The following is a 15,131-nucleotide window of genomic DNA, read 5'->3' as shown; positions in this document are numbered from 1 at the left end:
TTAGGCAGGACCTACCCCCCATGAACCCATGTTGGCTGGGACCAATGACTGCATTGTCCCCCAGGTGCGCTTCAATAACTTCAAGGATCATCCTCTCCATAATTTTACCAGGCACTGACGTGAGACTGACAGGCCTGTAACTGCTAGGGTCTTCTTTCTTACCCTTCTTGAAAATTGGCAGAACATTTGCCAGCTTCCAGTCCAATGGGACCTCTCCAGATTCCCAAGATCGCTGAAAAATAATTGAGAGAGGTCCCGCGATTACGGCAGCCAGCTCTTTAAGCACCCTGGGATGAATCCCGTCTGGACCCATGGACTTGTATGGATCCAGGTGGAGCAGCAATTCCCACACATGTTCAGGGTCAGTTGGGAGTTTGTCATTTCCACTGTCATGGTCCTCCAGCTCAGGGTACCCTGGGTCCCGAAGCCCATCATCAGTGTTGAAGACAGAGGCAAAGAAGGCATTAAACGTCTCTGCTTTGCCTGTGTCATTGTCTGTGAGGAGACCCTCTCCATCTAGTAGCGGACCTATGTTTTCTTTGTTTCTCCGTTTTCTGTACATTAAATGTACATTATGTACATTAAATGTACATTAAGCTGATTTTTGTCATTGTTTATATCTGTAAATATATAGCATATCCATACAGCTAGCAGAAGGAAACATATTTATTAACTGGAATATTATCTAGTTGAAAATCAGCAGGTGAGTGTCAGTGGAACAACTTTCTTTAAGGTTATAACTACAAAGTAAAAATGTATAAAAAGAATGAAAATCAGTTTCTTATTATGTGAATCAGTTTCTTGCTTCCTGATTTAAATCCCAGTTAAAATTGTTCATTTAAATCATTTTCACTTGTATCAATCCAATGTTATTTTTCATCAATGAGTATGTACCTTATTCATTTGAATTCCTACATTATATACTAGTAAAGGAGTTAAAGAGAAATTCTGAAATTAATTACCAACAATTAATAAGTTTGCAAACAAAACTTGGACTAAAGCCTTTTTTTAAATTGTAGTTGTTGTGGAATAGTAGATTAGGCATTTCACTCATCCACGTTGTGGGAAAATAAAACAAAGGAGAAGCAGAAGTAACGAATTCTGGAAATTGTACCAAATCTGTGAAAGGGCATCAAAAATTATCATATTTTGTATTTACATATGAGGAAACCACATGACATTTTGGTCTTTCTTCTGCCATTTAAAGCACAATGTATTCTGTTTTCTTAAAGACCCTTAGTGACGTGCAAAGAAGTTATTTAGACAGATTACTAGCTTGGGGCTAAAATGTGGCAGATCAAAGAACTCTTTTATCCTAGATCTCTTTCATAAACAGAAGATGAAATGCATTCTAAAGCCATGAAATATTCTTAACCTTTATTAACCTATGTTAAAGTTAGCAAAATGTTGTTTTCCTGAATGAAGTTGTTTAATCAACATCAATGGGATTAAGAGATGGGTAACATAACTTTATTAAAACTTTTGAATCCTGTCAACTTTCACGTGTCTTTTAAAAGCAGTATTATTATTTTTTTTCAGACATTACCAAAGCAAAAAAAAAAGAAAAGTATCAGAAAAGAGTTCTGGAAAAGAATCAAAAGTATATACTTCACTACTGAACTTACTAAGAATTTGAATAGAATTATATGTGCAGATTGTAAAGTCAGAAGGCTTAAAATAGGGATAAAACTTGAGATTAAGACTGAAAAAAAAAAAAGGCAAAATGTAATTTGAAATAGTACAGGACTGAATTATAGTCCCTATGAGGTTGTAGCCACAAGAGAAAAAAACTTGTAGGCCATATGAAACAGCCTGCAAAGAGTGGCGCAGGACAGTAGAACTATTTTTGTGCATGAAGTAACATCTGTAACTAAGTCTAGGCTTAAAGTCAAGACTCTAGAGGCAACAGCTACAAAATGTTTCTGAATTGTTCTTGTAAATCAGTGTCTTTACTCAATGCAGCAGGCCTTTTAATTATTATTTTATTTTTTATTTTTTTTTTTAAGGTCAGTGTCTTGAACAGTACTTAATTTCCAGCACCATAAACGTGCTCATTTCCCATGTACAAGTTTTCACGGTACATAATGAGTATGAGGACTTTAAAGGAATTGTTTTTTGTTTGTTTTTTCCTGTGAAATATTGGAATTATTTCTCAAAAAGCATTGGCACACCAGTTGCTTCTAAGCGTTTAGAAACTTCTCTTACAGGCTTATGATTTAGCAGGGGTTATAATATGGTGGTGGGTTGACACCATCTGGCAGCAAAGTGCCCACCCATTTGCTCACTCACTGTCCACTAGCAGGATAGGAGGAGAGGATCAGAAGAGCAAAAGCAAGAAAAAAACTCATGGGTCGAGGTAAAGATACTTTTCAATAACTTTTAATACATGGAAAAAATAATTAAGGAGAGAAAAAAGCAAGTGATGGAAAAGCAATCACTCACCACACACAGCCTGATACCAAGCCAGGCTCTGAGCAACAGCTACTTTAGGAAAACACCATCCCCTGTTATTGCAGTGTGTGACATTGTACGGGATGGAATATCTCCTTCATCTATTTGGGTCAGCTCTCTGACTTATGTCACCTTCCAGATTCTTTCCCACATCCAGCTTTTTCTCTGGGGCAGCAGAGTGAGAAGGACTTGACGAAAGCACTGTTCTGTGGCAGCTAAAACACTGGTGTGTTATCAACATGTTTTTGTTGCAAATCTGAAGCACAGCACCATATGGGTGGTTCTGAAGAAAATCAGCTCCATCCCTGCTAGACATACTACAAATATACAAATACAATTCTGAAGCACCTGTGCACTCAAACCAATGCCTTCTGCATCTTTCCAAATACTATATGCATTGGAGGAAGCATTGTGCCTACTTTTTTTTCTCTATTTATCCTGTTCTGTGCAACCAGAAGAATAACCAATCCTCCACCTGATCAGTCAGGGCTCTTCCTGCGAGCAACCAGCTCTTTGGTCCTGTGGCCAGCCAGTCCCTGGGATGCTTTTGCAGGCAATTCATTTCTCCACTCATCAGCCTCTTCTTCTATGTACAATTTCTACTTTCATACCTGGGGAGTCCATTCATTCCATAAAGAGGTTTTATGATGGTAAGGTGTGAGCTATGTAGGCCTCTTGCTCCTATAATGAGCCACCACTCCAATTTCTATTTCTGTTTCTAGACTAATGATTTTTCTAATGATTTTGGAACTGCTGGAAAAGGAATACTATTCTACTTTAAAAGGCACTGGCCAGGTATTTGGGAATTTGTTCTACAAACTAGCTCTTTGTGTCTGCTGTCTCATTGTGCCTTGATATTAGTTCTGTGATTAGAGATAATATTTTCTGTGTCACTTTCTATGTCACAGAAGTGCTGGGAGATTATAATAATGTTTAAAAAATGTTAGTTATACAAGTAAACCCACAATGTTAATCATCAGAGTAAATGAGATCCATACCGCACATTAAAATATCCATAAAGTTTTTTTGCGTTTCCCTTTTGCCGGTTCAAAAGAGTTTTTACTTATAAGTGGGGACCAGAGCCTAATATTTTGTTCTGTTTTTTCAAATGCATGCCATCATTCTGAAATATTTATGTAATATTTGAATTATGAAAAACACCTATATCACCTTTCTGAAGGCTAAAGAAGAACTCTCCAATAGGCAAAGTTAATTCATGCCCAACTCAGCAGCAGGGGTTAGTGTATGAGCTGCACACCTCAACAGAAAGATATTGAAAGCCAACCAAACTGTTTTGGAAAGTTAAAACTCAGCATCAGCTCCTGAATGATACAAAAAAATATTTAAGAGAAATCTAGGGATATAGCGAGAAAATTATTTGCAAGTCTTCAAAACCTATGTTTTTGTTTGTTTGTTTGTTTTTTATAAAAACAAGAATGATTATAAAGCATAACAATATTCATTCTTGGCATTTCTTTTTAACTGACTGGATGTGTATGTTACGTGGATTGATTCCATTGATACTCTCCCTTTTTCCAGGGACTGAAATATTTGTTCAGATGGTGTAGCAATCACCCTCTGTAAATGAATTTGCAATGCTGCAGATGTAAAATATAAGCACCTACAACGATTCAGAAATCTTTAACAACACAATGCAAAATCTTTAAATCTACACTGGTGGATATAAATAATAGGCTTTGCTGAACATAACTTTTTGTTGTACTATATGTTATGACATTTTTCATCTGATAGTGTAATTTTATCAAGGCTATCAGTTTGAAATAGATTCTCCAGATGATGAATACCTGGTATTCATGAAATACCTGTGTGTGAGAAATGCTTCTCATGTGCAATGAGATTGATATGGCTTGTGGCATATACTGTTCGGTAATGTGTGGTACATCATAGATACTACTGCTGTTTTTTTAACAGATCAGATATGTCAGTAAGGACAGAGACTCAACCTAGATTATATTCTTGCTTTTGAATAAATTGAAACCTACAGCTAACACAAGCTGTGGTTAATACAGTTATCGAAAGCATACAGAGAGAAATACTAAGAATCCAGTAGAAAGTAATCGTAACTTACCATAAGCTTATGTTTTATTGAGAAGGTGAATTCCTAAAAGAATATTCAAGATGCAGATATGTCTTACTACTTCAAGAAAAAGACATTGCGTACCTTCATACCTTGTAAATAAATGGATTTTTAAAAGCCTGATAAACTATGTTTTTGAGACACTTGCCTAACTTTTGTTTTCCTTTCTTCTTATTTCCATTTTCTGTTTTTTCATTTTATTTTCCTTTGTATTTCCATTTCACAGATAATGTCTATTTTTAATGCAACTTCCAGTTGAATATTCAGTAAACATAGGTAAAAATAGGAAGTAATTATCCTATGTTTGAGGTGGAACTGAAACGAACAAAGACAAAACATTCTGATGAAAGAAAAATGTCACAACCATGCTACTGAAATCCTGTCTGCACATGCTTACTTAGATGTTTAAAGAAAAATGCAGAGATGCTTCTTCCTGAGCTGACTTTTAGGTCAAACCACAGACCCATATTTCTAATATTGTATTTTTTAGACTTTTAATTTTCCTTTGGCATTTGTGTACTGTCTGTCAGCCAAACAGCTTTGGATTCTCTAACTTTCAGGATTTACCAATGGCTTCTTTCACAGATGAGATTGAACAGTTGCTTAGTGCAAGGGATTTCTAGGGGTAATGAAGTGTGGGGAGTCACCCCTGCACACTTTCTGAAGCAGCTATTGTTACCTCATTTTTTCCATCTCCTTGACAGAGTTAGGAGCAGCAACCCTGGTTTTTGACCACTGTTTCTCAAACTACCTATTTCAGTCTTTATACCCATTGGTAGAAGTAGTGAGTGCTCTGACTTTTCATCATTTTGCCAGCAAAACCATTTTTTGCTTTCACTTTTGAGAAGCCTTTAGCTAGTACTTGCCAATCGGTATGCTTTCACTTCAGCTGTCTAGATGTGTACTGGGACCTTCATGCTAGTATCTAGTATTTTTAAAACTTGAAGAAAAATAAAAGAACAAGTGCAAGAGCTACTTCTGCATTTCTAAGTTGTAGCTGTTGTTATTCATTTGTGTGAAAACAGTAAAATATGTAAAAGTTGTTGATAATCTAAATACACAAGGACTAAAACAATGTACTTTTTACATCCATGGCTCCTCTTCTGAATACTTTACAATAAGCTCTTGTTTTGAATGGAATAAGAGTCAGACAAAGAAAAGAATAATAGAAGCAAGCCAGAGAAAGTGAATAGTTTAGGGGAAGGAACCACAATGTTTGTTTATGGCTTACCCTGTTCCAAGACCTGTTAATGTTTTCTACCTAGGTTCTTCCGTACGAACCCAGCCAGATATGGCAGTATATGCTGGCTTTATTCCGTTACATTTGTTTGAAGCGGAGGTGTTTTCATTAGATCAAATGGTAAGATTCTGTACTCTCAGGAAAATAATGAATTATATTTTGTATTATCTGAATGTTTATTTTTGTAACAACTACATTGTAAATAATAATAATAATAGTGTAGTAAAACAATCACCAGGTAATGATTATCAGTTAAATTGGTATTTCAGTCCTAGATTATGGACATGCTTTTTCCTACCATAACCATGCTCAATTTTTAGTTTTACTTCACTTTCCTCTGGATTTCAAGTGCTGATGTCTCTGAGTAACAAGGCATGGATGAGAAAATGCATCATGATGAGACACTTCTGAATGGAAAGAATAATTATTTTAAGGATTACTTGAAAAACATGAATTTTAGTTTTTTTTTTTTTCAGGCCACAAATAATTATCTCATATACATTTTTTGTTATGATGTTCTGTATGAAATAGTATGTTTATATTCATTTTTATCAGTGGTGTTGAAAGTGGTGGAAGCAGCTGGAGAAAGTTTAGCACTTCAAGAAGCTGGAGTAAAAGCAATGCTTAAATTTCCACTTAGCTACTCATAATCTGGGGAAAACTATTTTAAATACCAAAGTGGGCTTTCTTGAGATAATTATTAGCTAAATTTATTTTAGCTAATAATCTAATCTAATCACATTCTAATCATATTTTACATAAGTAGAATATTAAAGTGTAATCTTCTTTCTCAGAAAACCAGCAAGCTTCACAGGATGAGGACAAGAAATTTCAAAAAAATAGTTTGCATGTGTTATGCTTTAATACTCTGAATGTCTCCTTCTCCTTCTCCTTCTCCTTCTCCTTCTCCTTCTCCTTCTCCTTCTCCTTCTCCTTCTCCTTCTCCTTCTCCTTCTCCTTCTCCTTCTCCTTCTCCTTCTCCTTCTCCTTCTCCTTCTCCTTCTCCTTCTCCTTCTCCTCAGTGCAGCTCATTTTGTGTTATTTCGAAGATTACGTTGTTCTCTGTGATTTTAATTTATTTTAATTCAAGGTCTCAGACAATACTGTCTCTTTTCTAGTAGGAAGTAATATTAGTCATCCAAAAACAAATTGAACACAGTGACACAGGGGCTACATCCTTCCTGACACCTAAGGCCTTGAGTCTCAGACTTGGCCACAGTCTGTTAGGATGCAGAGATTACAGAAAAAGAGGCATGACAGACCACATACGATGAGGCAGGTGAATCTATATGTCTAAACCAGCAAAGACTGATAGGAAAATGGAAGCTGACAGAAATTAAATATTGAAGTGTAGTGGATTTCTTGTGGGCCCTAGTTTAAAAAAAAAAAAAAAAAAAGAAGCCCATTTTCAAGCTTTCTTTGGGGGTCTGGTAAGCACTACATCAATGGAAATAATTATAATTTGGAGAATGGAGTAATTGTTTGGGATAAGAGTTGCTCCCCAAAATCAGTAGAAGGTTTGTCATTGATTGTACTTGTGCCAGAATTTTCCTCCAGATTTTTTTCTGTTTCCATTTTAGCTGTGTCTTTTAGTGTGTATGTCCTTGGATTTATGTAGTAAATGTAATTGTCTTAAGTTTGTTCAAACAAGATGGAAAAAAAATCAATAGTTTCTGTTATGCAGCTATGCTTCCTGCTCAGCACCTGATGAATTCTCCTTTACAGCACCTAACTGGCCCTCTTCAAAATCCATCCAATCTCAGATGGTTTAGCTTGCATTTTTAAGTTATTAGAATGTGTGCGTAACCAGTCACCGCTCCTGTAAAATATCTTTATAAATTCAGAGATCATATGAGGCCAATATATTACTTATGTACCTTAAAGAATTTAATTTGATCCTCTCCCTTTAAATAACTCTGACAATCACAACCACAGTCTTCTCTGCACTGCTTGCAATTATGCCACCTTGGGACCATTTGATGATGAAGAGGTACAATCAGAATCTGAGCTGATGAAAGGGTTAAAGAAATATGTTATAGGCAATTTATCTAGCAGTGGAAAGAAGGTGTATTTTTAAAAACAAAGTAAGGATGTACAAATCTTGAAACAGAACATTCAGCAGAGAAAAAATAACAGACTTACATATGAGACCATTATTGTTTTAATGGGAAGAGCACCACTCAATGTCCGCGTCTAAAATTGCTCTTAAGTCCTTTGCTAAGGGCTTTGGTATATATGGGTCAACTGTAGTGCCTTCAATGTGTTGTCTAATTAGCCATAACATAGAAAGCTTAACTTTAATGATGTTGTTGAAAGTGTTAAGAAGATTAAGAAGATATCAGAAGTTATCTAAAACACCAGTTACTTTTAGAATTCTACTAATTTATAAATTCAGCATGAAGGACTATTATTTCAAAAAAGAAAAAAAAAAGTACTTTTAAATATGTTTATTTGAAGCAAAATTTTGTCAGTGTTGTTTCCTTACTTGTACACGTTGCTTCACTTACGTTTTTTGTAACACCCAAAGAATATGATTGTACAAATATGTTTAAAGAAGTGATCAATCTTTACTGAAAATTAAAATATAGGTAGACACTTCTAAGTATTCAATTATGCTTTTTATGGTGAATATTGATCCTATATAGAATGCTTTTGGATAATGTTGTCAGGTGAACTGTTCTCGCTTCTTTTGTTATCTAAACCATTAGACGCTTCTGTGTGCATACTGGTTTTTTTTTTGTTTGTTTGTTGTTTTTTTAAAGAAAGGGGCAGTGAGAAAGGAGAGCTGTGCCCAGTCAGATTGTCTTTTCATGTTTCATAGGCTGGTTCTTCAGAGAATCTGAGGCAATATGGGCTTTTGCAAGTATATAGCCATCCTGTCCTGGTTACTAGAACAAGGTCCTGCCCTCTGGTAGCACCACCACAGCCACCACCAGTTCCTCGCTGGAAACGTTTCCGTCAGAAAAAGGAAACTGTTGTGACATCTGAACCTCAAGGTTTGTCTACTCAAACCTCTGAAATAAATTTGTAATTACATTTTAATCATTATAAATGTTCTCAAGCACATACTTATCATCTGTTAGTATAATTTCAGTAGAACTGCATTATGGATTACTTTTTTTCTCTCTCTTTTCTCTCTCTTTTTTTTTTTTCAATTTCTGTAATACTTTGCTTTAGCTCTATTACTCTATTATTTCTTAAACACCTTGAGAAATGTCTTAATGTGTTGCTAAAAAATACTTTACTGTATTGGAGAAAATTCAGAGGGAGTAACATTAGAGCAGTGCAAAAGCTCTGAGGCAGAGCCATGAAAGCTTCTAAACACCTTTTGAACATTTAAAGTATCTGACTAGCCCTTCTGCAATTATTCACAGTTTTAAGAGCAAACTTATTCTGGGCCTAGTCTAGACTGCATAATGAAATTAAGTATATAACATGAGATAGCTTGAATATGAAAGATTTACAGGCATGCTAGCAAAATATACTGGCATAGAAAACAGGAAATCATCAAAGGTAGAATTGTAGAATTGCCACAGTTCTGAGCTATTTTGTATAACTTTACATATAGGTTAAATACACTTTTAATACCTTGCAAGCTAAGAGTCAGAGAGTTATGCATTTAATTTGCTCATGATACATCACTTAAAGCCACCCCAGTTGTTATCTTTTATTCAAGTGCATATCATGGTGTTTGGAGATTCTTTCCTGAAGTCTTTGTATAATTATTTAGAGATGAGTAATCCCCTGTGGAAATCATCTGTCAATTAAGTATTAAATATTTTTTATGAATATATATTTATTTTTTTCCAGAGCCTGTGATAAAGAAACCTGAACAATACATCGAGATTGCTAGCCCATTTTTGAACTACAAATTGAATCCTATCACAATACCAAAAGACGTGTAAGTATGCAGTATAGTTTCAGCAGTAACATCCATTTTTTTAGTCATTTTCACTATAAAAACACAATGGTTTATACTTATTTGGGTCACAGGAAAAAACTGTTTAGTTCATGTAGTCTAAAGCACATCAGGATCAAAGCACTCTATTGATGTCACATAATAATTTGGCAATCAGCGAACTGTACATTTAGGATCAATATCAGCATTACAATAGACAAGCCACTTACAAAATGTTAATAAACTCAAAAAAAAAAAAAAATCTGAAGCCTTTCCTGCAACTAGTCCCAAAACTTCTAATAACACACAGAGACATACACGTGCTCTTATATGCACCTTCCTGGCATCACAGATTACAAGCACACCCCCTCCTGTGGGAGTGCAGGGTTCCCTATGTGCACACACCTCAGGTTGGGGTTCACCTCTGTGCGCACAGCTCCTTTAGGAGTTGGGGTGCTCTAGGCTTTGTATGCTGCTCCTTACAATCTGCTAATCTACATGCTGGTGAGAAAGGCTACTCTGTTGGTCCCTGTTGGTCACACCCTGTACTGACAATCCCCTAGCTGGATGCACAAAGCTGAGTGCATTCGACATCCACGGGCAGCGAGCTGTCTGGCCTAGGCACAGGTTGTCATGCCAGTGGGGTAGCTACAGGCATTGACAAACCAGAGTTTGTCTATTGCTGTTTCCAGTTCAAGGTCTCTCCCCTCTATTGCACATTTTCATCATCCTTTTGTCTTTTCAAGCTGTCTTCTCATGTTTCAAAAGTTTTCCTGAATATGATTCCCCATTTTTTATTTTATTTTATTTTATTTTATTTTATTTTATTTTATTTTATTTTATTTTATTTTATTTTATTTTATTTTATTTTATTTTATTTTATTTTATTTTATTTTATTTTATTTTATTATTTTATTTTATTTTATTTTATTTTATTTTATTTTATTTTATTTTTTATTTTATTTTATTTTATTTTATTTTATTTTATTTTTTTATTTTATTTTATTTTATTTTATTTTATTTTATTTTATTTTATTATTTTATTTATTTCATTTCATTTCATTTCATTATTTTTTAACTCTGGCTGATTCACATCTTTCTCTTTAACAAGAACAGTTTGGGGCAAGCCCCCTCTCAGAGAGTTTTGTTTGGTCCCATTACATGATCTGTAATACACACATTTATTCTCCATCATTGCTCAATGACCTGTGTTAATTTCATCTGATTTATGTCACAGAAGAATATATTGTCATTTACCTTTTTCTACAATGTTGTCTTTTTTGTGTGAAAATTTCATATCTCTTTTCTCCTGCTTTCTTGGAGGTTACTTTTTAGACACAAATCATTGAAAATTATATTTCTGAATATTAATGAGCATTTAAAAAGCCTGATGAAACGGTGACAGTTTTCTTTTCATCTGGCCTTGCAACAAATTATATAGAATAATTTCATAACATTAGCAACTCCCCATGCAAAATTTGGGCGTATTTTTTCTAATTCTATTTTTTTGTTGTAAAGTTCATAATCTGCATATGCCAAAGATAGCCAGTGTAACGCCTAACTGTGAACAGTTACTTAATGTTAATCTCTTGCTCATTTCTGGCTCCATTATTACATCATACATATGATTGTCTCTGAAAAATAATTGGCCTTGTTGACTCAGTCGTATCCAATTATCAGAGGAAACTGATGTGGCTGAATCTCTCTCTTCAGTTTTTACTTCTTCCATAATTCAGGAAGAATATACGGGGAACTTCCATCTTGCTAAAGTAGAGTATAAAATTTGGCATAAAATTATATGGAGAAAAAAAAATCTAATCCCCATTTTCTTTTGTTTCTTCATATGAGATGTATCAGCCAGGTAGTAGATCGGGTATCTTTAATGAAAGTATGATTATACATTGAAAAATACCCATCAAAATCTAATTTATTACTTAATTCAGAGATTTTATGTTAACCTCAAAATATTTTGTAATTTTCTGTAATTAGGGGGCCAAAAAAAGTAAAATATTTAATAGGTCACTTTCACCACAAATAGGAATATTCTTTAGCATCTTTAAAGTTTTGCCTAAAACTACAGATATTTTTTAATTTCTTGCACATAACAAGGAAATTATTGAATGGCATGTCAGTACTTTTATTGACTTCACATAATTGGAACAATTACTGCTATTTTTTTACTATAGTTGTTACAAGCAGCCTGAAAGTGTAGCTGAATCTGTTCATGCTCAAAACACAACTTTTTATAAACATCCTGTATTAAAGACAGTATGGAAGTTGTATAATCCTTTGAAAACCAGGGTCTTTAAACAAGGAGTCTTAGAGAAGAAGTTTCAGAAATTGATGTGTGCACGACTTCTAGTCAATATTCAATGTTAACACTTTCTTGCTGACAGGAAAAGAACAATTTCCATTAAGGTTATAAGGTCCTTTTTTTTTTTTTTTTTCCTTTGACTCACTGCTTAATGTTATGATATGAGCATTCATTAGGCAACTGCTAAAATTATTAGCAGTTAATCCCTCTTTTATAATCTCTCTTTTATTCTGACTGAACTCCTGACAAAGGACACACTGAATGTATGACATACTGAGTACAAAAAGGTTTATGTTATTTTGATATTTTTCTTGAGCCTGAGCCCAATTTGTATATTGCTGGGAACCTATGTATATTTAAGGTGTATGCAACTTTTTTTAAATGCATCTCTAAGTAAGCGGAATAAACTGCATATTTGACAGGTACTGCATTTTGATCACAGCGATTGGTTGGGCTGATAATAAGCCAGTAAAATATTTTTGGAAGAACAGCATTTGTACATGGAAAAAAAGCCCTTGGATTATTTTGGAATACTCGGGGAAAGTCATTGTTTTACTGATTTATTTGCTTTTTCCTGATTAAAATACGGTAAATTACTTGTTTTCAAATTGTAGGATTAGAAACACGTAAAAATGCTTAAAGCAATATGCATAAATACATTATTGAAAGAATGATAGAATAATAATTAAGCATAATTTTATTTATTTTATTTATTTTTGTGTTAACATACATTACATTACAAACATATTTGTATGTTATTTTATATATTTCTTTTCATATTTAATAGATTCCTTCATGGTCAACCTACCCCATTTTGTCAAGAATGGTTTATTTAATGTTCTAAGTTTCCATGAGAATTGGCTAATTTAGTTTCCTGTGAGAATTTAATTAACAGGTAGAAAAGAATATATAGCAAGAGTTAACATTTTGTTAAAGTAATATAGCTGCCTAAATAAGGTGAAGGACTTAGATAAACAACTGGGACTGAAATTGTTTTTAATGTCTTGCTTTTATTCTAATAAAATTTTTTTGAAGGTCTCAAGGGAAAGATAATTGTGACAAGTTACTGCTAAAGATCTTGATGTTTCATTATATCAGTCCTTAAGAAAAGAGTTAGGTAACACATGCTTACATTTTTCTCTGTTCTTTATTGCTGCCATAACACAATTACTCACATCTAATTGTCATGTTTGCAGCATTGTTTTGATCTCATTCTCCTAGTTTGCTTGACAAAGAAAGAATTGTTTGTATGTCTGTATTTCATTCTTCTGCCTTCACTGAAGTCAGAGGCAGAGCTTCCGTCTACCACAGCAAGAGTTGGCCTTACTTAATTATCATGTGTTTTATCTGTCTGGTACATTTGTAGACTGATTTTTGAGGGGAAAAAAACACTATTCTGACACACACAAATATATATATGTGTGTGTGTGTATATATATATATATTTTTTTTCCTGTCTATGGGCCATAGAAATTTATTCACTTCTGGTATTACCATCTAGTTTTCCTCAACTGGCTTGGGTTTTGTATTTTAAGATTAGTTAGTTAGTCAAGCATAGATATATGTGTGGTGCCAAGCCACTAATTATAAGGTATATATGTGTATGTACTTTCTGTGCTACTCTGTTGTCAAAATAAAGGAGGTGCAAATTATTTTGACAGAATTCTGTTAAAATTCTGTTAAAAATAGTAGTTATGAAGACCAAGAGCAAATATGTGTATTAAAGTGTTTGAGTTTTCTTTTATTATTTAGCTGCTTCCCACAGTCTACCATCAAAAAAGGATTTCATTCACTGACCCATCTCCCTTCTGTCACTGAACATGCTGAAAATGTAAATGACAGTAATGTGGATATGAATCAAAGTGAGAGACACTCAAATGCAGAAGATTATTCTCAGGTAATAATTTTTTTTTGACCTAATTTTATATTGCAAAGGATAGTCGAAGATGAAATAGAAAATACTTGATTCTTAAATATAGGTTTTATAGCATATATTTTTTTTTAGCTTAGTAAGCTATCTGCCCCTTCCCCCAATATTTAAGCGAATTCACTGTTCATTCCACTTTATAGCTACATTGATGTATGGGAAACCTTTACTAACATTTTTCATTTTAAACTTACATTTATGCTTTTTTTTCTGTTGTTGTTTGTTTTTTTCTTTCTTTAGATTATCAAAGTAATATTGCTAACACTATAAATTCATGCAAATGAGGATTTCTCAGGGCTTGTTCAGGTTGCCTCTAAATTCCTCCAAACAGATTCACTAGGGATAGCACACTGAGCGCAGTTTGCCAAGCTGGCCAAGGAAACGCCTCCACAAAAGGAAATGGTGATCACTAGAGATTACTAGGTAGATGTTGCCACTGTAGTTTTCCATGATAAATAAGGTTAATCTTACCCCAGATCAGTAAAATATTACTAGGATGACTTCTGGCAGATCTAACCACTGTTTGTTGTTGTTGTCATTTAAAAAAAAAAAAAAAAAAAAAAAAAAGGGATTGTACCTTGTTCTTTATATACACAGCCAAAGTCTGCTTTTAGATATGGCTCTAAAAGAACACTACTTGTAGTATTTAAACCTTATATTTTGAATGGAGAAAGGAGACTTACAAAAAGAGACTTTCTGGAAACTACACTATTTCATGCAAAATATTTTGTACAGGAAAATTATTTGCAGCATAGAGAAATAGAAACAGAAACATTCAAGTGATTGAACAAACAGAGCTCCACAGATGTCATTTTATTAGCACAACACCTACAAAAAAATCCAAATTGTCAGTGCCATTATCTCTTCAATTTCATACTTAGTGCAGCAAACACCACTCATAAGAGCATGTGATAGCTTTTCTGTCTTTGACTTTCTGAAAATTGAGAGAGAAATCAGCCTAACATATATACAAATGCCTTTCTTAAAATCTCAAAATCTGGATCCAACTCAGTAAACCAACTATATCTGGGCTAAGATGGGGAAGAAGCACTCCCAACTTCTAAATGTTTACTACAGTTCTCCCCTTCACATTCATTTTCTGTCCCAAGTAAAGAATAAGTGCCTCTTCTATAGTTGTTTTTTTTTTTTTTTAACTTTCAATATGATTACATTATAAAAAATAATTTAAGAGTCTCTATAAAA

The 15,131-nt window shown here is 34.0% G+C and overlaps 1 protein-coding gene across 2 annotated transcripts in view; it reads left to right on the top strand.

Moving 5' to 3' along the window:
- The window catches only part of ADGB (androglobin), a 118,388-nt gene that overhangs the window by 31,080 nt on the left and 72,177 nt on the right, over nt 1-15,131 (top strand). For both annotated transcript variants that reach the window (XM_083832557.1, XM_083832558.1), the window contains 4 exons: nt 5,815-5,909; nt 8,611-8,785; nt 9,600-9,690; nt 13,754-13,898. In XM_083832557.1, coding sequence (XP_083688683.1) covers nt 5,815-5,909; nt 8,611-8,785; nt 9,600-9,690; nt 13,754-13,898 — 506 coding nt within the window. The remainder of the gene's footprint in view (nt 1-5,814; nt 5,910-8,610; nt 8,786-9,599; nt 9,691-13,753; nt 13,899-15,131) is intronic.

Source organism: Anser anser (genome assembly GCF_964211835.1).
Source record: "Anser anser genome assembly, chromosome: 3".
In the NCBI taxonomy this organism is placed as follows: Eukaryota; Metazoa; Chordata; class Aves; order Anseriformes; family Anatidae; genus Anser; species Anser anser.
This window is presented reverse-complemented; position numbering and strand designations above follow the sequence as displayed.